Source organism: Dicentrarchus labrax, unplaced genomic scaffold (assembly GCF_905237075.1).
Source record: "Dicentrarchus labrax unplaced genomic scaffold, dlabrax2021, whole genome shotgun sequence".
Lineage (NCBI taxonomy): Eukaryota > Metazoa > Chordata > Actinopteri > Moronidae > Dicentrarchus > Dicentrarchus labrax.
In genome coordinates, this window is record NW_026136708.1 from 19444445 (window position 1) to 19468611 (window position 24167).

At 39.6% G+C, this 24167-nt stretch overlaps 1 protein-coding gene across 1 annotated transcript in view; it reads left to right on the top strand.

Annotated features, from left to right (window-relative positions):
* Nucleotides 1–24104, top strand: part of cnksr3 (cnksr family member 3) — a 49293-nt gene extending 25189 nt beyond the window's left edge. Inside the window, exons 5-22 of the mRNA XM_051408249.1 lie at nucleotides 1966–2007; nucleotides 4169–4288; nucleotides 4647–4706; nucleotides 4953–5021; nucleotides 5201–5350; nucleotides 7535–7665; nucleotides 7849–8030; nucleotides 8922–9008; nucleotides 10242–10541; nucleotides 15414–15495; nucleotides 17367–17535; nucleotides 19049–19122; nucleotides 19465–19536; nucleotides 19986–20041; nucleotides 20424–20512; nucleotides 20602–20848; nucleotides 21516–21688; nucleotides 22074–24104. Coding sequence (XP_051264209.1) covers nucleotides 1966–2007; nucleotides 4169–4288; nucleotides 4647–4706; nucleotides 4953–5021; nucleotides 5201–5350; nucleotides 7535–7665; nucleotides 7849–8030; nucleotides 8922–9008; nucleotides 10242–10541; nucleotides 15414–15495; nucleotides 17367–17535; nucleotides 19049–19122; nucleotides 19465–19536; nucleotides 19986–20041; nucleotides 20424–20512; nucleotides 20602–20848; nucleotides 21516–21688; nucleotides 22074–22241 — 2271 coding nt within the window. The 3' untranslated portion in view covers nucleotides 22242–24104. The remainder of the gene's footprint in view (nucleotides 1–1965; nucleotides 2008–4168; nucleotides 4289–4646; nucleotides 4707–4952; nucleotides 5022–5200; nucleotides 5351–7534; nucleotides 7666–7848; nucleotides 8031–8921; nucleotides 9009–10241; nucleotides 10542–15413; nucleotides 15496–17366; nucleotides 17536–19048; nucleotides 19123–19464; nucleotides 19537–19985; nucleotides 20042–20423; nucleotides 20513–20601; nucleotides 20849–21515; nucleotides 21689–22073) is intronic.
* The last annotated feature ends 63 nt before the right edge of the window (nucleotides 24105–24167 follow it).

Below are 24167 nucleotides of genomic sequence, written 5' to 3' on the forward strand. Positions count from 1 at the left end.
AACACAACGGCTTCACAAGTCATGTAGTGGCGAGGTGTGATTATTTTACCAATCAAAATTCTGTCTTGTGTTTTATGACACAAAAAAAAAACCCCTTAAGATATTTGGCAGATGACTCTAGAAAGAAACAGAAAGTCCTAGAAAAACAGAAAAGTTCCTAACAAAAAAAGCACAGGTGAGATTTGGAAAGTAGGTCTTAGGATTCGCAGTTGAAGTTGCGGCTGTGCAGTTGGATGTTTTTTGCAGCGTGTCACCTCCCCACATGTGACTGTAAAGTGTTGTGCAGCGCTGAGGCGTCGCCCCGCCGCGCTGTCATGCAATCATCTTGTCAGCCTGCTTGCAGGGAGCTGTTATTTCACCGACCACAGGAGGAATCCTCTATGTCTCTGGGAGGCGTTTGCGGTCCCTCCCTCTGGTTTCACTCTCCTGTAGGCTGTCATTTCTCAAATATTTGTTTTCCCGCTGTTTCCTTTTTTCTTTTCTTTCTCTCCCATCCCATCTCTGTTTACCCACATTGCAGTTCTTCACACAGACAGACTTCTGAAAAGGAAAGCTGTCTCATTTGATATGATGGGGCTCAAAATTTTACTTTTTTTAGAAGATGTTTTGTTTGTTTCTGGTGTCTGTAAATTGATAAACTCTGTCTGTATGTTCCCATTATTCCCTTTAAATTCCCCTTCCCTTCCCTGTTTTCCAGACACATCCTCTATTCTACATGCTCATGTACCTTGTTTTTCATTAAAGCTACAGTACATATAATGCTTTATATTGAGTAACATTTTAAAATCTGCTCCTATCCCAGTTTGTGCCTCTCATGTAAGCTATCAGAACCATCTGGGTTATAAAATATTCCAGAGGCTCACAGATTTTACTCCTGAAGCACAGTTTACTTGTCATGAGGAGTGCTGCTCAGCTTGTGACAACATGTATATTGTCTCCTGTGGCTCTGGAGGGAGCTTTCAAAAGTTTAAAAAAACATATGTCACTTCTGGTGCCATCATTTTTGGAGTCACAACTTGGGAAACAAGTAAAACATCTTTTCTATCATGCTGCAGAATATTATTTTATCCAAATGGTAAGAACAAGTTAGGTGTTGTTAAATGACTTACTGGCTTTGAGCTTTGTGACTCGAGTTATAATACATGAGAGGCTGCAACATCACATCAGATAAAAACTTTCCGATGTTTTTTCATGTATGCTTCTGAAAATAATTTGTTCAGGATAGGCCCAGATTTTAGAGATACAGAGGTCATGAGCATTTGAACTGTTTGATTATATTTTTATCTCCATACATTAGTGTCTAAATGTTGTACACTAACATAACTCAGATGGAGAATACCAAAATACCTTTAATTTCCCCTGAAATCCCCCCTATAAATCTGTAAGTATTTAGTCTAAAAGACACAACTTATGTAATATGAGACTGTAGACTCCACTTGATGTCAGGAAACCCCTCAGATTCCCAGAAATGTTAGAGGATGTGATCTCTTAGGTCATGACAGATCTGCATGTATGTACATTTCATTCAGTCTGGCACATTTGGTATCTGTTGTTGTTGACTTAAATCTAAAGTAAAGTTCTGTTTGTCTGTGCAGAAAAGAGGAAACCAGTAAAGAGTCTGTGGGGTCAAAGAGTTTAATCATGCAACTCTCTTTTCCTCATTTTCATGGATTATTTGCTGCCCTCAGAGTCTCATCATCTATTTCTGTACATTGCCCTATTCCTCTTCAAAATAAAAGCACAGAATCAGAGGCAAGATCTAGAGATAAATAACATAACAATATTAATTTGACTATAAAGACACCTGTTTTCCCCCTGAACTGAAACTGGTGGTTTAAAATGGGAGTCTCCTTATTTCAAAGGCAGAATTGCTCTCTTCTCTTGATAAGAATGCAGATGTTTGGATGTTTTTAGGATTGAAGTGTGTGCGCCCATCATTCAGTCTCTCTGTCTCTTTAATTGCAGGACTGTACTGTTTATGAGATTGAGGAGAAGATTCTGGAAGTGGTGAGTACTGCTTCTCCTTTTTCCTCTGGTTTGGATGTTTGGAGATGCTTATCAGAAGCGCACACACACACACACACACACACACACACACACACACAGTGGAACGCACATTTCCTTTTCCTGTCTTGTACCGAGTGCCCCATGGTGTTCAGTATGTGTGTGTGAGAGAGAATCTGCAGGTTTGTTTATTCAGCTCAGGACAATCCACTTCCTGTCTTAGATAACACTTCCTGTTGGTTGTTCTGTTGTTCCCAGAATACTGAAATCACTTTCGCTCCTGACTATCAGTTTAATGAGACCTCAAGTTTTAGTTTAGTTGCCTCAATCAACAAATGGGACATACCATTGTAAATGATTGCGCTTTAGAGGTGTCGGTGGGTGTTTTTACGTTCGGACAGAACCAGGCTCGCTGTTTCCCTCTTTTCCAGTCTTTATGCTAAGCTAAGCTATCCATCTCCTGGCTCCAGCTTCATATTTACTGTAGCGATATGAGAGTGGTATCAATCTTCTCATCTATCTTTCGGCAAGAAAGCGAATCATTTCATTCATGCAATCTTTGTTAAATTCCCCAATATTTTTGCTGTCCATCCCGTTTTTATACTAGTTCTTACTCCGAACTAACAGCATTGTAAGGGGCTCAGTTACTTAGTGAAAGGCTTTGGTTCAGTTTGTTTGTCCAGGTGACAAAGAGGGAAACACTGCAAAGACAGATAGAGTAGCAAGAGCCCTGACAACAAAACCCCACACAGTGAGATCTCAGGTTTTGCAAGCCAGGCTGTTTTGTGTGTATACAAAATGGGAAAAAAATCAAAGTAATCAGACTGTTCTCCACCCCAGACACGAGCATGGAAATGTATATAACAATCAAATCAAAAGACAAAGAAGGAATGAACTCTCCTGACGAGCATTGTTTTTCTGGTTTACTTGTAATTTCCTGCTGGTTGGTGTTTTCCTGATCGCCTCCCTGCTTCCCATGACCTCAGACCCCCTGCTGCGCCTCAGGACCGCTTCAGTGTCTAGTCAGTATAATGATAATCTGAGGCTGTGCTCGGTCTGTGTAGGCCTCAGGCTCCTGGAAGATCCTCCTGTCTGTTGTTCAACAAAACCAACAACTACAGTACTGTAACACATGGAACTTTTATGATATGACACGGCTCTGATCTCTGAGGGGTTCATCAGTCTATTTCTTTCTTTTCCCTTCCCACAGAGAGGTCAGAGGTCAGGGACAGACAGCTTTAGTGCTGTCGCAGCAGGTAGTGATTCAGCGTTTTAGACTCAACAGAACGGATACTGGCATGAGACCACCATGCTGCTGAGGACTTCCTCTCTTTGATAAATCAATCTAAACTGAAATCTTCAGCTTATATAGTTTGATATGTAACGCTGACTGTGTTAATGTGTTTGGTGTCTCCCTGCTGCAATGATTAGTTGATTTATCGATTACTTGTCAACTATTAAATTAATTATCAATTTATTATTTTGAGTTATTTTCTTGAAGAAAATAATTCCAAATTTTCTGATTTCATCTTCTCAAACTGAGTATGTTTGGACTGTGGACAAACCAAGACATTTGAAGATGTCTTCTAGGGGCTTTAGGAAGCTGTGAATATTTTTCACAGTTTTCCGACATTTTATGGTCCAAAGAACTAATCAAATGGAGAAAATGATCGACAGATTGATTGATAATGAAAATAATTGTTAGTTGCAGCCCTAAGAGGGCAGAGTTTTAGTACATATAGAAGCCAAATGAAAGGTTTGGACTGATGTATTTTTATCCTAAAAAATTCCATAACTGATTCCAACACCTCATCATGACTATTATTGAGTCTGTTTGATGAGTGTTATTCAAGTTATGTCATATATCTGCAGATTATTATGATTAATTGATTAATCGTTTAATGTCAGAAAGTGTGAAAAATGTCAGTACAGCCGAAGGTGACGTCTTTAAAATTGCTTGTATTTCTTGATCTAAATTTAACAACCCAGTACTATGAAATATTTGGCATTATTGCACAAAATAATGACCTAAATAATTAATCTGTTATCAAAACAAATGCAGATTAATTTACTGTCAGTCAGCTTGTTTCAGCTCAACTGCATTGATTTATTCTTATTTTGGGATTTAAACTGTTGTTTTTATATTTTCTTGTGTGTGTTTCAGTCCCGAGCTCTGAACAGCATCTGTGAGAAAACAGTCCAGGCGACCTCTGACCCCTTAAAGAGTGAGGTGGCCTGTCTGGAGGAGGTGCACATCACCAACGTCAAGCCCGGGGAGGGACTGGTGAGCTCAGCATATATGATAAAACAGCATAAACAACTGGACAGAATACAATTACAGGACAGACGTCATCATTTTACATTCAGACCATATCAGCAGGACATCACTGTCACATAAACACCGAGTTCTGTAAAAAGAAAAACCCTTCCCCTGAGAGACACTAACAGGTATTTTAGTGCTGCACCATGAACCACAATCAGCGAATCGAAAACAGAAACAGATGTAGGTCCGAAAAAAAAAAAAAACACAACCACCACTGCAGTGAGTAAATATAGAGAAACCGCGTAAGGTTATTTATATAGAAGATTCATATATACATTCTGACAACACTGACACACTTCAAATGTGTTTAATCTTCCAGGGTATTTACATCAAATCCACCTACGACGGCCTTCATGTCATCACAGGAACAACGGAGAATGTGAGTGTGCTGCTGGTTCTTTATCACAACTGCTGTGTTTCCAGACATTTAGTCTAGCTCTGGTCCTGAAAGCAATGTAAGCAATTCCCAGTTTGTTTTTTGTGACACTTAGAGACTCAGATCGTTTCTCAGGTTGTAACACGTGTAAAATTAAAGAGATGTTAGTGTGTTGACTCATGCTGGAAGCTCTAGTCTTTGTTGTTTTTGATCAGTCTCCAAACCTTCTAATGAGATTCTGCTCTTCAGTCTCCTGCAGATAAAACCAAGAGGATTCATGCTGGAGATGAAGTCGTTCAGGTCAACAAACAGACAGTGGTGAGTCAAAAGTCCGTCCCTTTAAAGAAAAAGTTCTGCATTTTGTAAAATTCAATTAAATGCTCCAACAGACAATCAAAGCCACTCATGTTTGTATGCTAAATATGAAGCTACAGCCAAGACATTTATCAGTAATGAGTCGTAATAAAGTTTAAATTCCTGCTCTGTGATTGGTCCAGGTGGGCTGGCAGTTGAAGCACCTGGTGGAGAAGCTGAGGGCAGAGTCTGGAGGCGTCGTCATGGTGGTGAAGAAGAGGCCGTCTGGAACATCCGGTGGCTTCGCACCCGCTCCGCTGAAAAACCTGCGCTGGAGACCACCGCGCGTACAGGTGAGCTGCCCCCCGACAGCCTGTCAGTGCAGCAGGCTGTCGACCCTGCCTTAGTGCCTTTGAGCAAAAACACTGAAATCCAACCAGCTACAGGGGCACTGTAGTTACTTCTTCCTCTTCTTCTTTCTGTTCTTCTTTTCTTTCCCTCCTGATTCTTTTTTTACCATCATTTTGAAGTTTCACAGCCACCGTAGTTTCTCCTTCACAGCCTGTTTTCAGGGTTCAAGCAGCAACATTGAGGAACTGAGTCTTGTTTGTCAGCCAACACTGAAGTTTCTGTTGTCCGGAGCTGCTCAGCAGCATTGGAATGTTTTCTTTCTTTCTTTGGGGCTTTTTAGTGTTGGAATTAGTCTTCCAACTCATTCTTTTGGTTTTACAGTAACTTTACTGTTTGGTTCAGTCTCACTGCTCTCATTAACCTCGTTCTCAGCAAACAAGCTCTTAAAACCAAACTACGAGCTCAGCACTGTCAGACGCTAGCTGGTGAACATAATGGAGCATTTAGCAGCTAAAGAGACGGATATTTTTCCTCAGGAGTTGGCGGAGACCAAAACCAGAGCTAAAAGAGAGTGAATATTGGACTTACATATGAGATGGACACAAACAGGACTCCAAATGAATGAGAATGTTGCTCTGTGGCTGTTGTTCTGTAGATGCTGTAGTGTGGTAGTAGAAAGAGGAGAAGGGATAAAAAAAAATTCTGAATTCTGGGAAAGTGACTGCCCAGGTACCACTGAACCCCCAGCAGCTGTTGTTTCAGGAAGCTCTCAGGTGAGACTATATGTCACTGTATGAAAGTGAAGCAGAGTGTTTCAGTAACCCTCCCTCAGGTAAATAAAGCACCCCCCTCTGGTGCGTTCTCCGTCTGTCATCGTAGCTTTTAGTGAAGCTATTTTTGTTTGTGAAGAATCCAACCAGAAAGCACAGCAGCCACCCAGTCTGCTGCTCTGCTGAGGTGTGTGGCTGAACAATGGATCCTTTCTTCCTTCTTTTCCTGAAAAAAAAAGGGGATAGGAAGCCCTCCAAACATCAGGCTGTGCTGATGATGTCAGACATCTTTTGGAAGTTGACTCATTTGTTTCTCCACAATGTGACAATTATGAATTCACCAAACCGCCTTTCGGGGTTTTTGTGTTGATGGAGGTCCAGGATGTGTGTGTTTAGAGAAGATAGGCATCTTCTATACCCCTTGGCAGCCCGGTTGATGCGTTCAGTCTCTAATCTAGGCTATCAAAACAGGTCTGAAGTCAGTCAGTGTTTGCCTCACCGCCACTCCTACTGCCCAGTTCAAAGGTCAAGGAATCAACGCTTACATTTCCTCTACTTGTACTCAGCCTGATCATCACCTTCCAGTCTAAAGTAAATGATCATTTTGATGAAAATAATTGTTATTTTGACTGTGGAGTAATCAGACGTCACATTTTAATTAAATATGACAACTGCTAAAACAACTATATTAAGATTACCCTTAGTAATATTAATTAATGGATCGATTGACTGAACATTAAACAACAATTATTATTATTATTTATGAATCATTTAAGATGTTTATTGAGCAAATATGAATATGTTTGAGTTTGAGCATAACAAACATATAATGAACAAACAAGACATAACCTGTTCTCTGAGAACTCTTTTTAAAAAAATTTTTTTTTTTACAACTAATCAGATGGTAATGACAGAGCATGTCACCCCGTTCAACAGTGTGGCTCATCAATGTGTTGATGTTGATGTGGATGTGATGCTCTACGGCACAGAGGGAGAAGATATGATAATATATGATCTTTAACCAGCAGAGGAACGTGTGTTTCTGTCTGCGTCTTAAACTCCTTCAGACGTAGTTTCGCAACATAGACAAAGCAGAAAAGGAGCTGAGTAAAGTTCCTGTGTTTATGGAAATACAGAAGCTTTGGAGGTGAGGAAGGAAACAGAAGAGCTTCGTCTGCTGTTTCTCCTCTCGAGCTGGAACGTCTCACTGTTGTTTTATGATAAACACCATTAAATGAATCATTACCTCCTTTGCTGGCTGCTGTGTGACAGAAATGTTGTTAAAAGCCTGACAGAAACACAGATGAACAGAAGTTACAACAGGAAATTCTTTTGTTTCCAAATTTAAGTATTCATTTTTAATCTAACAGCAGTAGTAATACCAGTAATCATGTCTCTTTCTCTTGTTGTGTCTAGACCTCTCAGGGAGCTCCAGGTCTCTACAGATCTCAACAGCCAGAAACCTCAGACGCTCCTGGGAAGAGAGGGAAGGCAGCCGTATTGGATTTGTACGTCCCTCCTCCCCCTGCCGCCCCTTACGTGCCACTGTGAGTACCAGGCTGATAAATTTATCCTATATCGTGAAGATCCACACTAATTACAGTATCATAATCCTGGTTATAACAAATGATTCCTTTTTGGGGATGGCGAAGAAGTGCTGCAGGGGTTCTGTAAATCTGTAGCATTAAATCTCAACGATCCTTCTCCTCCTGCTCTGCTCCTCTCTGAAGAGACGCCAACATGAACGTGTCTCAAGGTGTGAAAATGAGGCCGAAGTCTCCGAACTCGTGCCTGGACGCAGACGTGCGGCGACGCTTCACCGTTGCCGACGACAACAGGACGTCCATCAGCCCCCCACCTGAAGTCAACCAAGCAAAACCTGTATGCCTTAGACAGCGCTCCTCCACACGCTGTGAGTGTACACACACACACACACACATACGCTCAGCCTTAACCTAATGCAAACATTTTACAAAGTCTTGCCTTAAAGTTTTGGGAAATACTCTGGTTTGCTTTCTTGTTGAGAGTCAGATGTGAAGATTGCTTGCAATATGTCTGCACACTAAATATGAAGCTACAGCCAGCAGACAGTTTTCTTAGCTCAGCACAAAGACAAAAAGCGGAGTATAAAAATGTCAAGTTGTGGTTTTACAAGACTTTATGTGCTGCACTATTGTGTCTCCACTGGTTGCATGACAACCTCAGAGTGATGACACAAGTCCAGGATGTTACAGCATAAACAACCACTCATAAAACCACACAGTTGTTTTTGCACTTTAGTTTTGGTACATTAAATGAGATAAAACATGCTAATTAGTGAGCTTTGGAGGTGCTGGTAGGTGTATTTTGTTACCTTAAGACAGAGCTAGGCTAATTGTTTCTTCCTGTTTCCAGTCTCTGTTCTAAGCTAAGCTGGCTGCTGGCTGTAGCTTTATGTTTACTGTACAGACATTAGTGAGTGGTATCTGTATTCTTATCTAAATCTCTGCAAGAAAGCAAGTAAGTGTATTTCCCAAAACGTTTAAATAATCCTTTGAATTCAAGCATGCAAATCATTAAATCTAAAGTCTGAATGACCACAAAATGTCGGCGGTTGACAGATAAGATAAAAAAAGACTTTATTGGTCCCTGTGGCTACTGCAGCTGTTCATGGGAGCAGATGAGATGTATCAAGAGTTAGAAAAAACATGAAAAATCTCACAAACAGAAGATGAAATATATCATATTATATTTATCTACATGCCACTATAATATATATTTCACTGCAGGTCTTTAACTTTTGCTGTATCTGGACGATTTGCAGGTAAACCTCGACCTGTCTCCATGCCGGTGGAGTCGTTTTCTGGTGTGTCCGACCCGTCCTCCAGGCCTGGCGCTAAGGGAAGGAAAGGTAAGCTCCACTTACACGGCTGAACCAGACGCAGCTGAGCGCCTGTAATCTAACGGTTATCAGCGATGGCCGTATGTCTGCCTCATTAACACCTGAGGACAAACGGTGGCGGAACGGGCTGCGTGCTTTGAATTTTTACCTCGTCACTTATTAACCCTGAGAGCTGCAGCTGCATCGACGGAGCTGATTTCGGTCGCAGTTCAGTCTGGTTCCTAAAGCACTTCACCTTGAGGAACGAACTGTGTGGATGTGGGTGTGTATGTGTGTGTTGGCAGTTTATCCAAGATAAAAGGCTGTTAATAGATGGAGCAGTTAAACAAAGACACATTAGGAGTTGGACTGTTTTCCGCTGACTCTTAAAGTGAGACTAACAATAGAAATAACTCGACACACTGGCAGCTGTGTTGTGTTTACATGTGACTTCACCTTTAAATCCTAAAATCACTGACTCACTGTCGTTCTGCGTCTAGTAACTTCTTTTTTTTAGTACTTGTATTAAATATATTTGTATGCAATATTATTATTTTGTATCATAAATGATTTTCCTCCAGTAGTTTCTGGAATCAAGTCACATGATCTATAAACAAACTGAGTGACTTGATTCATGTTTAAGTGTTAGAAAATGCCTAAAAAAGGAGAAAAAATTATATTATCTATGTATAATCATTAATAATAATGATTAATGGTTTTGCAAATGGATTCTCATTCGTTGTCCCAAGAGAAAGAAGAAAGAAGAAAAAATTAAAGTTGTGTGTTAACGGATTACACTGTAGTTATGGAGTTTATACACGTTAAAGTGCCCAAAAGCATCTTTAATATCTTAATTTTCCTCTCAGCTCACTGTTAATGTTTTAACTTATCAACTGTGAGCACAAGGGGATTTCAAGGGCATTACAACACAATAATTTACTGTACTGTACTGTGACCAACATAAATAAAGAGAATAAAGACCATCAGTGAGAAAATTGTCTATTTCTATATAGTTATTCTTAATTACTGCCACTGGGTCGATTTGGTTGAAACACTACCACGCCGGTGGAAACACTACCGCTTTTGTCCACAGGGGCCGCCAGAATCAAGACAAAATGACGAAATGATGAAAAGTTACTAACAAGGGTTTTAAACCAGGAGATCCTCTGATATTTATAGATTTACTTCAGAAAAGGGACAGAGGCATTGCTCCAGCTTCTACAGACTCGTTAACTCATACCTCCCGTCTTGTCTCCTGAACAGGGAAGGACATTCTGCACAGGTATATGAGTAACGAGGGAATCAGCACCATCATGGAGGAGGAGCCATGTTACCCTCTGCCATACCGAGGACACCCATCTGTCCGCGGTGTCGACCACATCAGAGGCAGCCAGTGCTTCATCAACGCCGACCTGCACAACAGCGCGACAATCCCTTACCAGGAAGCAGCGTCCAAAAAGTCTGCCGCCTCCACCTCTGCTGCTGTTTCTCCTCCTCTGGCTGTGACCAAGCAGTCGACGTCGCTGCTCGGAGGCTGGCTGGCTCGTCTCAGGCTGCTCAGCCACTGACGGAGTCGTTTCGTATTCGTATTCTTCTGGCTCCTACAGGAGATTGTGTATTCTCAGCCTGACCCTCAGGATTTCTACAGGAAAAAGGTTTTTAAGTGTGTGTAAGTTCAAGGCCTTCAGCAGCTGTGAACTCGACAGTTCACGGAAAACCAGCTTTTGGAATGAATCAAACTGCAACATCTCAGCCTTTTGCTGAATCGCGTGTTTTTCTACATTGACTGGGACAGTTTTGTCTTCAGGATTTCAGTTGTCACCATGAACTTTGTGCTAAAGAGTCCATGTTCAGGCTTATCAGTTTAATTTTGCATTTCCACAATCAATAACAGAAATCTGGAAAACTGAATTCAGTTAAAGCCCCAGCTCAACTTGCATCGGATTGGCCGAAGGGGGGCGCTCATCTCACATCTGTGTACTCAGATTTTCTGCTTTTAAAGAGTAACTTTATTTTATCCATTAAAATCTTGCTGAACTGCACTACCATGTATCAGTGACATAACGGGTGAGGTTACAGGTCCAACAAAATGCACTCAACCACATCCATCAGTGATGCATCAGAATTAAAACCGACTTGAGACTTTTAACCAGTTTTGTTTTTTTATACAAAAACTAAGAAAATGTAATAATTTAATGCAGATCTGACTAACCAAAATACTGTTTCTTACCCCCTTAGGATGAATTGCTGGCCATCATCAGGTCAAAATGTTACATTTGTCTGATATTTAAAACACTAATGACTCTCACCAGCTTCCCTAACTGTGTCTGTCACTGTGAGCATTTAGCACTGATGTACCAAAGTAGAAGAAATTCAAGATTAAACTGATAAGCACCAGTTGAGATGAACTGGGACCCAGTTCAGGATACAACAGACGGTTCCGTGGATCTGAAGTTTTCTGCTGTTTGACTGCAGATCACTGATCCATCCACAGGCTGAATGAAAACATGGATGCAGCTTCTCTGACGTCTCTTACACACACATCTATTTTGGAAAAGACATTTTGAGGCCTGGAGTTGGAGTTCACCGCCTGCTGCATCAGTGGCATTAATAAGAGTTGAAAACACCATGACTGCGTGTGATACGTCCAGACTCCTATCAAGAAAAACAGGCTTCTGAAACATACCTCTCTTTAAGGCTTGAAGACGCTTAAGAAGAAGTGAATCTAGCTGCTGAAACCTCTTTTCTTTTTCAATACAGCTGTTAAAAAGTACAGTACGCATTTCACAGTGGCATCAAAGAACTATCAAAATATTTACCAGTTCTGAATTGTAACCAGTTTCTAATACATATGTATATGAAACCTAGGAATCACTTAAACTTACTTTTTAATGGTGCTTTTTGAACGCTGAAAACCACCTTTGGACCTGCTGAGCTTCCGTACAGGACGTAAATCTCAACATTGAACAGACCTGCAGTGGAAATGTTAACATTCATCTTATTCATGGAAACAGAAACAGTAATACGTTTTTGTTTTTGGCTTTTTAACCCCTTCCAACAAATTGCAAAATACCTCTGTATTTCTGTTTATGGCAGCCTAAATCTGCTGAAAATGAAGCTGGTTTTTGTTTTCAACAGATTTTGCCATCTTTTCATTGCTCAAGTTATATGAAAAATCAATAAGCAAAATAATTAGAATCAAATTTTAAGGATTCAAGGTCTTGTCATCAAAATTCATTTTCAAAGAGCAAATAATCAAACATCACAGCTGCTGCAGCTAGTCTTTTCCTCTCAATCTCAGGAGCCAACAGTGCCTCTCATATATATATATATATATATATATATATATATATATATATATATATATATATACTTTTACTGTAGTTTGTCTGGACAAAACAGTTTGTAAATATGTTTTATTGTTTTTGTTTTATCACTGCTGACCAAATTTCACTTATCTGAGGAAAAGTGTGTTTTTCAGAGTAGTTCATGAGAAGGTAAAAGTAGAACATCAACATTGTTACTAAGTATTTCTGAAGCTTCACAAAAGTCTTGTTACAACGGTTATAACATTATAAACTTGTTTTTTAGGAGAATTAATTAAATAATACTTTCTAAAATACAATAACAAACGCTTAAACAGTCAAAGGGAGGTTGGCAAATAGCAACATTGATACAAAGTTGACCAACAGTGTTTTTTATGACTTACATACATTTTAAGAATGCAGTCTTAAAGTTTTTGTAGATTTAAAAAAACAAAATGATGAAAATGATTCTTGCAACAATTCCTGATGTAGAAACGTTCACATTTGTGTTAAATTATTTGATCAAAAGGACTCAAACTGAAGAAAACATGAACTCTCACAGCAGCTGGTGAAGCCAAACACAAAATGTTTGCTTATATTTTGGTTTTAGAGTGGAATTTAAGTGTTTAATTCCAAAATGCGGTGTTATCCATGAGAGAGTTTACCTTCTAAATCTCATACATTATACTTGAGTTTATTCTGAAAACTGTTGCTGCCGTCATTTGGCGGAGTTATCTGCAGATACTTTGATGCAGGTTTTCTGGAAGCTGCTTAAAATTTCAGGTAAAACTAACTGAACTTAAGTATTTCAGGTGTGGCTTACTGCACTCTAAAAAAAAATCTCCAGTGGTTCTTCTAAAGGTTATTTGAAGAATTCCTGTGTGTTTGAGGTTTCTGTACCATTATGAAAAACTTTCTGAAGGAGTTCCTCAGGGAAGCATCTCGGATCCCCTGATGTTTACAGTCTGAGAAGCTCCTGACGTTTCCTCAAAGCTATTTTTCTTTTGTAAAGAGTGTTTCTGGTTCGTGTAACATGCCTTTATACTAACAAAACATTATGAAGAGTTAAGAAAGCTTGTACAAAAGATTATCAAAGTGTAATTGGAACTGTAAATATCACAGAGTCGCTGGAAAGAAATGTGGAAACAAGTAATAAACAAGTGGAATAAAAAACATTTCTCTGACATTTGAAGAGTTTCTGAATATAACATTTCTATTCAAAGTGAGACTATGTAACCTTTTGAATATAACATTTTGAAGTTAAAAGTAAAATTGTTAAGCAATAAACCATACTTTACATAAGTCATTGGTAAAGCCTTACTCGGTCTGGTATGACCAGTAGTGTAAGGTCAGCAAATTTTAGATGGAATTTATTTTCTGTTAATAATCCCATTCCCATTCTCACTCTCAGTGGGATCACCTATTGATGGCTGGAAACAGTCAAGTGAAATGTAGGACTATCCAAGGTGCCTTCATCCTGTAATTACCACTTGTGGCCACAGTGGTTACACAAAGTTACTGTGATTTAACTTTAAGGTGAAAATTCACCACTTGTTTCTTGCTCAGGAACTCTACATTTTGGATGATCCTGTGTGTGTCATTATGGAAAACCACATGTATCGTAAAGTATTTTGTAAGAAGTTTAACTGGTTTCATTTTTCATCTGAATTATTACAGAGCTCTACAGTATGATGCCTCTGTGACGCTTTGTAACTTGTGAAAAAATATAAAAAATAAAGTGCAATTTATTTTGAAAGATTTCAACTTTGCATTGAGTACAAAAACTTTCATAGGACATAATAACATCATCAACATCTCTAACACATAAAATACATTTCCAATAAAAGCTAATCTATAAAAGCCACTGGAGAAACCATGTTTATAGAAAGATATAGTGAATACTAACCTGTAAGGCACAGTAGCATTTTATTAAACAACAGTATATTCTTTCTGTAAATGAAGAACAATGTTTCATTTGAGCCTCACAGCTTTTTGGGGACTTTCTGTGTGGAGTTCCCCTCCCACCATCAAAACATGTATGTTAATTCTCCAGTCAGTGCTCTTGACCAAGGCACTGGCTCAGATCTGGAGTTGGTCCTCCTCACTCCTGATACGTAGGATGGGTCAATGAATTTCCCTACAGGATCAATAAAGGATAACTTAACTTAAAAACGTTGGGAACTTGTGTCATGGATGTCCACTTTACATTAACTAAAGTCTAAAGCACTGTACAAGTATAAGGCTAAGAGCACCATCTGGTGGACAATGTTATCTACTGTAAGTAAGTTGGACAAACAGATAATTCAAAGTACATTCCCCACATGAGGGGCAGTCCCTGTTGTTTCTTTGTCTGTTAGTTTGCCGTCTATCTGAAAACCTTTACAGACTTTAAATGAAATCTGGTGCAAAATGAGGCAATAAATCAAAACACCCAAGTGATTGCTTTTTGCTGTGGCTCCAAAATTGTGACACAGAATATTGAGACCAATCAAATGTGCATGCAGAGACACCTTGAAGGCACGGTAGTGTTGTAAGTCATATGTGTGTTTGTATTTCTAGGATTATGTGATTGTTGTGCTGTTTTCTCTCCCTACCTGGAGGTGGTGCTGTCAACCTGTGCTGCAGGGGGGAAGCTGATTGGACGGGAGGCCGACGGCGCTTACTTTGAAATGACACCTGCTGATGCCGGCCTCACTCCCAACCAGACCGTGTGTGTTTATTAGAGAGTGTTGAATTAGAGTAATTTTTGTGCAATGCTCCAGTTACTCCTCAGCTGGTCGTAACAGTAGATGACAGTAAATTAATTTTTTTTGAAAATTCCTAGCTGTCATGTAATTTAAAAAGAGATGTCTGACTGTTGTTTTATAATACATTGATTATTTTTTAAAACTGCTGAGTAAAGAGGTTGTTTAAATGTCAGATGCAGAAATGTTTTACTTTCCAAAAAACAATGAGGAAGTTTCTAAGCAGAAAGATTGTGAGCAGAAAGACTGAGAAAAACAGAGAAGAACAGACGGGCCATAAAGAACATGTGAAACAGGAAGTATAGTGTGGGGTATGCATGTATGTGTGAGTGAGATTTTGACTTTGTGGTCTGGATGTGGGTCGAAGTATAAAGTCTGATCGACAGCGCCGAGAGACTCTAGTTCCTCCTCTGCTGAGCGTCAGTCTGCTGCAAAGACACCAAACTGCTGGACGTCCAGACTGCAGCAGGTAAGACCTTTTTTAAATTTATCTCCATTTTATTGAGGTTTAAAACATGCACAAAATAAACCCAAACTATAAGCATGGATGACATTAGAGAAGATGTTTTTTTTTGTAATTTGAGTGAACGGGAATTATATAAGATTAGATTTTGGACTATGTAGAATAATTTACAATTATTTTTATATTATAACTTTTCTGTTATAACTAATTATTATAACATTTTAAAAAAAATCATAAGTAACATTCTAAATAAAAGTATTTTTACAGCGCAAAGAACATACAAAAATCTAAAACCCTAAAGAAATCACATAAAATGTACTATTTTGTAGCTGTTCTTGAGCTTTTGATCATATCATGAGCTTCACCAGCAGATGGAGTTTGCTTTGTGGTCATTCATTTTGCTGAAATTTCTCTGTTATAAAACATATTTTTCTATTCTAAAACTTTCTAGGCCATGTGGCCCGCACCCTATTTACAATATGGCACAAACATCACCGCTCAAACCTCGCATTTGTTATAAAAATAAAACCCCAGGTAAACAGGAAGTTAAAACAAGAACCCAAGTTAAAGGACAATAGATAAATCAATCATGAAAAAACAAATAAAACATTGTTACAAGGGAAGAAGGTTTAGGCAAATCAGCAGTGGCAGGTTCCTACAACATAAGTAGTGTTGTTTAAAGGTCATATATATATATATATATATATATATATATATATATATATATATATATATACAACATATGATAGCACTAAACATCTATTTACTGTGTAAAGATACAGTGGAGTAATGGCGTCCTGAGCAGAGACGTAACATCCCTGCTGCTCTGTGCTTAGTTTACGAAGCCAGTCTGGCTGTGCATGTTGGTGCAGTCCCTCTGTGTTATATTGACCAAACCAAAGCTGGTCATTGTTGGAACAGTGGAAAGACAAAGACTGAGTTTTATGAGTTTTGTATGAGTTATGATGTTCCAATGATATACCAGATAGAATTACTGTTTTATCTATGAAGTCTGTTGGGGAGCGTTAGCAATATTATGGTGCTTTCTGGTTAAACAAAAGGTATTTTTAGGGATCTAACTCTGTGAATCAAACCAGAGTTGGTGATTGTTGGAAAGACAAAGACAGTGGTTGATGAGTTTTAGTTTGTTTCACAATTATCTGCAAGGTAAAAATGACGTTTTTGTCAATGGACTGTGGTTGGTTGTAATGGTTTCTAGTGGCAAGTGAATATTCTCTATATAAGCTTTAAGGCCACATGCATTCAGTGGAGGGCTTGGGGTGTTTTAGACACACACTACCTTTTTATAGTGGATATTGATTGACTCTAAGCAAACTCAGGACAAGCCCACTGTTTTTAAACCTTCTGACAAAACAGATACACAAAACATAAAAACAATGTCAAGTATAAATGTTAAAACAATAAAAATACATTTAATCAACCACGAGTCATATAGCTGGTCAATGCAGCGTATCCTCTTTGTAACTTTGTATTTTTTAGCCTATATTTCTTTACATTTTGGCAAAATGGCACCATTAAAAGTATGCTGAATTAGCTGTTAGCAGTCCCTGGTTGCAGTTCACCCACGGAGGCACAGACAAGAGTCACTGCATTACCTGATACCGAAGAAAACCTAAAAACACATCAATTCTCAGGCAAGTTCTGGAGTAATAAGGACCATCTTCTGTTTCTGGCATTGTACCTTAGTTGCCTCTGTTGTGTTGAAGACTGTTTCCTTGTTGATGTGTGTTTCCCCCCGCTGGCACCTATGTCTTCAACATAACCACTGCTGCAGGCAGATGACACACCAGCTGTTGCAGTGCAGCCTGAACCTGTGACATTTCAATTACACCTGCTCTCTTTTCTCTCCCCCACTGGCTGCAGCCATGAGTCGGCGGCGGGTTTCGATCAAAGAACTGGGCGTGGTGGACTGTCAGGGGTGGCTCCTCCGCAGGAGGGAGGGCCGCAGCTTCCTGGGAAGCAAATGGAAGAGATACTGGTTTGTCCTGAAGAAGAGCTGTCTGTACTGGTACACCGACAAGATGGTGAGTCAGAGCAAGACTGTTTGAAATGGCAGCATCAGTGCTCATAACATGTTAACCATTCAGCCTAAACAACCTGGGTTCAGCTCCTGGCAGCTTTTCTCTAAATATTTATCTGATTTAAACGTTCTACAGTGAGTTTTGACTGATTAGGAAACAACCAAAATGTAATACTGATGCCTCTGTAAGACCATCAGAAGACTGGGTTCTTCTATATATCCCTAATGTCTGCCTGGATCTGGATTATTGTGTCACATTAGTAAAGCATTGAATAGAAATATCTAAAGGTGGCATTAGAAATGGTTTCCAAATCTTTTCAAAAGTCTGTTTTCATTAAACTCAAGCCTAAAATGTGCTCCTAAGAGGTCAGTAGATTAAATTAATATTAATGTTCAATATGCGTATCAATATGTTAAATTTGACAGCATTTGAAACCAAACTGGGGGCAGCTACCACCCACTGCCACCCCTCTAGATCCTAATCAACAAAAAAATTAAGAGTTAAGTTCCTTGTTGCTGCTTTAAGTAGTAGTAAAAATAGTATAGAAACTCAACGCTGACAGAAAATACATGGCTGAGGTATTTATAGTGACTTATGATGTCTGCTTTCACCTACATTCACTAAGATATAATTCAGACTGAAACTGAAACGATCATTAGTATTTCCTGTTGTAACCTGTTGTGTCAATTCAGTTTATTCTGTCTGAATAATTGAATTTCATCACATTAAACAGTTGATGAAGCAGTGAGGAGTACTTGCATAATGCTTCAACAGCATTTAATAACAAATGTAACTGCAAATTACACCTGCATTTTAGAAAAAAAAAACTTCCATAGCGGCCCACAAACCTCCTCAGATCTTAGCTTTCATCGTTTGGGTCTTTGATTTGATGCTGCCGCCCACAAATATAGTTAGTTATAATAGTGTCCTTCCAACTCTGTGGCAGCAGTTTGACCCCTTCCTGCTGAAACATGACAATACCTCCTCAACCCCATCCAACACTTTTGGGATGAACATCAGTGCTGGACCTCACTAATGCTGTTTTGTCTGATTGGGAGTAAATCCCTGCAGCAGGTTGGAAGACGATGATGAGTACAGGCTGTTACATATGGGTGTAATGTCTATATACTTTAAACAGTACAGGTAATATGGCACGAATGAACTTCCCTTTTGCAATTATTATGATTAATTATTTTTGTCACTGTCTAACTGTGGTTATGGTTTCTTGTAAGTATGGGATGTTATATGTTGGAACTGATGGTAAAGAGCTTTCTTTCAGGTCAAAAAACTGATTTTTATGGGGTAAAATAATGCAGATGATGACAGAGATTTGGTCACATTGAAGAAAAGCAGCCCGTTGTGTTGAGGAAAGCACAACCTAACACATCCTGTGGGTACGACCACTTACTTCATGCACAGGCCCCACAGAAACTTGAGATTAATGTTCGACTAATGTACGAATGAAATACAGACACAAATGCTGCTTCTGAGGTGTTTATTTCTGTTCTCTCTGCAGGCAGTGAAAGCAGAAGGATTCATCAACCTGTCCGGCTTCACCATCGAACAGGCCAAACAGCACAAGAAGAAACAGTACGACATGTTTGTTTGTTTCCCTTTGTTGCGACATGTAGTGAAGGCCTGTCGGGGTGGAAAGAAAGAAACAAAAACCACCGACAGTCTTATTCAGCTGTCTGTGGTCGAACAATCTGCTGCTGAAACCTCTTTCACACTCTGTTTGTATAAAGCTGCATCAACTCACTGCACGTAACCAAAATACTCCGTTATGGTGTCTCACCTCAGTTACATTTGGGAGGTGAGAGATGTGCTGCAAAAAAAAGCTTCATTTTTTTGGTTCTCTTATCTGTCCAGTGTATAAGTGATTATTTATCTTGTTTATCTTTGTGTTATTAACCGCACAGTGTTGTGTTTCAGTGCCATAACGGCCAGTCATCCGTTGGTTGTGACCATTTTCGTCGCTGCAGAGAGCTTCACAGACATGAATAAGTGAGTGTTTGATTTTATCTTATTCCGGGTAATACTGGCAGGATCTGCACAGAGGAGTCTCGATAGAAAATAGTAATCGTATGATTCAAATGAAGACATAATAATCATTTTTGTTCCCATCTTGCATCATGTATAAATGGTGTAAGCCATACTAGATGTAGGTGAGCTTTTTCAGATTTCAGATTCAGTCTTCTTGTGCAACAGTAAGATCTGTTTGGTTGTCCATGGCGTTAGAGAAATGACAATCAATCCGATAGTTGTTTATATCTTTCTCTGAACTAATAATTGCTGCACAAAAATAGATTCTGTTTCTCTTCCTCCTCTTGCTATTGCCGTTCAGTCTTTTTCAGCCACTTCTTGTTTTGCCCTGTAAAGTAAAAAAGATGAGTCATTACTGTACATCACGTTGAATGCTGCTGCAACATTAAAGGCGCTGTGTCCGCTTGCAGGTGGATCAGTAAACTGTCCGAAGCAGCCAAGCCATGCGAACTGATCAACACTGAAGGTTAGATTAAGAAATATGAGCAGTTTATATACGCAGTAAACACCAGGAATAAACCTGGATGCACATTTGTAAAAACAAAAATATGTTCTTCCCATTTCTCCATCATTCCCATCCTCTTTCCTGTAGGCCCTTTTCCCTTTCCCCCCCTTTCTTCTTTCTACCTTTTCTACCCTTTCTCCAGTCTTTCTTCCATTTTTTGTCCCGTAGTTCCTTGTTTTCATCTTCTTATCTTCCCTTTCTTCCTATCTTTCTTTCCTTCTTCCTTCCATACTTCACTTATTTTTTATTTCTTTCCCCTCTTCCTGATCCTTCCCGCCTTGATGTCCTCCATTCTCTCCTTCCATTGTTCCTCCCTTCACTTGTCTCTTCTTCCTGTGTGCAGACTGCTACAGCGAGGACAGCGATCAGGACACAGATGAGTTGAATTCCAGTTCTTTGGACCCCGAACGGGAAGCAGAACAATCTGAAAATGTGAGTATGGAAGTATGAAGGGCAACTAACAACATTTACAGTATTCAAAACCCTCCGCGCAGTCTGTAAACACACTGTACTCCTCGCAGGGGGACACTCTTCGGCCTCTCTGTGAGTCTTCACCCTGCGCCTCAACCCCGCCCACTACACTGAACAGTGAAAGCAGAAGTAGAAGTACCTCCGATGGTGCAACTTTAAGTAGAGAAAGAAGAAGAGCCTCAGGAGGCAGTGAGCGTCTGTCCTGGTTGGACCTCCCCAGACCAGAGGGAGCTGGTAAAACAGTGTCCCTGCCTCTGCTCCATGTTAGTGAGGAAAAAGAAGAGGAGGCCGTCCATGGTAAACACCTGGCTACCACATCTGGTTACCATAACAACTGCTGCTCTAAAGGGGAAATGTAGTTATTTCCAATGTTGGGCAGTTTATTAAAAGTTGTATAAAGTCTTTATTGTCTCCAGGGGGAGCTGTGTGAAGTCTGATAAATGTCCTTGAGTCATGTCACACGAGTCAGCATCAGTAGGGTCTGAAAAATTCAGGACAGTCCCGAATTATGAGCAGCTGCACTGAATCCCAAATCCCGAATCCCGTCCCGTTTATCCTGGAAAATGAGTTAATAATTAATATGAACAAGCTGAAACGAGATACGTCTGTATTCTGTGAGACTTGAAGGCAAAAATGCTGAAGACTGATTAGGATATCATGAATGAGTTTATGATTGTTGATGTAATTTGAGCTGTTTTAAACAAGACTGTTGAGTTGCATTGTGGGAAATGTAGGCGCCATGTTTTGGAAAGAATGTCTGCAATGAATAAGACGACATCTTTGGTTCTGCTGCATTAATACTGATCCTTTTAAATTAATTTGTTTAAAGATAATTGTTTGGGCTTTTACTGCCTTTAATCCAAAGTGAAGAGGGACAGGAAAGTGGGGAGAGAGAGGAATCGAACCCGAGCCGCTGCAGTAAGGACTCTTTTTTTTAAAGTTAAGATCTCCTTTCTTTCTCCAGAGAAGCCACCTGATGAGATGGAGAGCCTCTACAGGCACCTGAGGGCAGCCAGCTTGTCTCCGATTGGACAGTCCAGTAAGAGGGACTTCAGAGCGTCCTTCATCAAACGATGTCAGAACGACAAAGTCAACGAAAAGCTTCACCTGCTCAGGATCCTCAGAAGCACATTAAAGGTGAGAACAACCCCTGATGAATACTGAGAGATGCTTTAGGCAAGGAGATAAAAAGCTCTGCTAGTTGTTGAGATTGTGTACAGATTAACAAAAAAAAATGCTAAGCTAATCGCCGTCTGCCTCTAGTTTGACGGACAAACTCACCCTGAAAGACAGCAGACGTACTTATTTCCCCAAAATGTCGAAACTTACTGTAAAGCCTGTTTTATAGTAGCAAAGGTTTCAGTACATTTCACTACATACAGTCAGCGGATCCAGGTAACGGATATCCGAGGACTTTCTCTTCCGGTCATTGTTAACACAGAAAACCTTCATATTTGGACAAATGTAAAGTCGTTAGGATTGTATGTCCGTACAAACACCTGCTGCTCTGTGCGTCCTGCAGGCCAAAGAGTTGGAGCTGCAGGCGATGGAGCAGATCCTGACCGACCCGGCCCTCACAGCTCCCACATACAGGGAATGGAGACTCTCAAACTCCATCTTGCTGCAGGAGATCAGCCAACGCAGCCAGGCAGCAGGAGGCGCTGCAGAGCTGAGAGTTCCCGAGAACTGAGCTGAGACTGGGACCACATTAACATCACGTTTCAGATTTTCCTTCCGCACTTAAACACCGGGATGGCAAAAGTCTTTCAGCCGTTATGTGTTAAGAAGTGGGACAGAGAGCAGGCCACTGTGCTGGATCTCACTGTGCTGGATCTCACTGGGTGAACTGGGACCAAACAACGGTGCTAAGCATGTTGTAGGCGACTGTTTAATGCTTTAATGGTTCACCCAGGTGGCAGTGGTGGAAAGTAAATCGAAGTACTGTATTTAAACTTGTAACATTTACTGAGCTACATTTATTTGACAGCTTTAATTACTTTGCAGATTTACGATTATTAATACTAATTTAATTGATACAAAAATATATGATTTATGATGTAAGTTAGGGTAATGGTTCCCAACATTTTTCCTGAAGGGACCCCTTTTTTATCAGTTACATATTTTATATATATTTTATATTCTATAGCTGATAAACTGCACAATGACAGTAATATAATATAATAATATATTAACTGCGAGACGATCTGGAGGAATTTTGAGCATATTCATTATTTTTTTACTTTAAGTTTTCCTGATATTTTTAGGAACTCTTTCTACAGTTTTGTCTGCATTATGTATTTTTAAAGGTCTTCAGTCATACATACTGTCTAAGCAAACAATTTCATTTCTTCACAGAAATGAGTGAACTGCTGATATATAGGCTTACTATGTATATTTTTAAAGTTTTCTTACTTTCTTAAGATCAAGTACGCCTCGTGACCCCTCGTGAAGCTTTGCCGACCCCTAATGGAGGTCCCAACCCACAGGTTTAGGACCCCCATTAGTACAGGCGTTAGGTACTTGAAGTATATTTCATGAACTTTTACTTGTAGCATTTATACATATACAGTATTTTTACACTGCAGTATTTCTACTTTTACTTATCAGGGGCGTTGTGGGGGGGGCAAACCCAAGTAAAGCCTTTTTATCCACCTCTTTGAAATAAGAGTTTATTCATCTATTTTCCTATCAACTGTATCAATGAGGGGAAACAAGGTGGGTAAACTACAGTTAACCTACCTCCGTATTTACCACTACACCCCTGAGTAAAAGATCTGAGTACTTCATCCGCCACTGCCAGATGGTTGAGGGGTTAAACATCCAGTCTGCAGCCTCATTTACTCCGTGCTCAGTGTTTTAAAAGATCCAAACACACATTAAGCTCCTTTAAATTGACGTTTCTTTTTATTGTCAGACATTTGAACAATAATAAACTGACTGCAGCTCATGAACTTTTAACCAGCTGACAGATTCCAGCTGTAGGACACCAGTCATCCTTTTTATATTCAAGTTGTGTGAGCTGAATTGGGCGTCTATGGTAGTCAGTGAAATGCTGTTAAATTTAAGTTTACTATCAAACATACAATTAAATTTCATCCAGTTTTAACCTTAATTTCCTATTATCTGAACAGCACCCAACCTTGTTTGAGTATACGTCACTCACTTGTGAGTAGGTTTCCTCTTCCACACTACAACGTGTCTACTCTGGAGAAAAACTGTTCATTCAATGTGGATGGAAGCTCAAATCAGAGACGAACAGATGTTTGGAGAGGACTCAAACTGGGAGAAACTTTAATGCTTCAGTATCACATGACGGGACATTAATAAAAAGGCACCAACACCGCCAGGGTTGACGGGCCAATTGCCACTGGTCGGTCTGAGGAGTGAACAAGTTGCTTCTGGCCCCTCCACACATTTAACAATACAAAACAAAAAATTAACACTTTACAAAAACAAAATAACAGCACTGTATTGTTTCTCAGGTTAATGTTATTCTATATTTTTATGTATAAAGATGTTTTTAAACTGCAGTAAATTGTTTACCTCACTTTAACAGTTTGGAAGTCGGTTTTTGTTGCTTCACACCACATTCCTATGAGCACTGGTGTTATTTGTA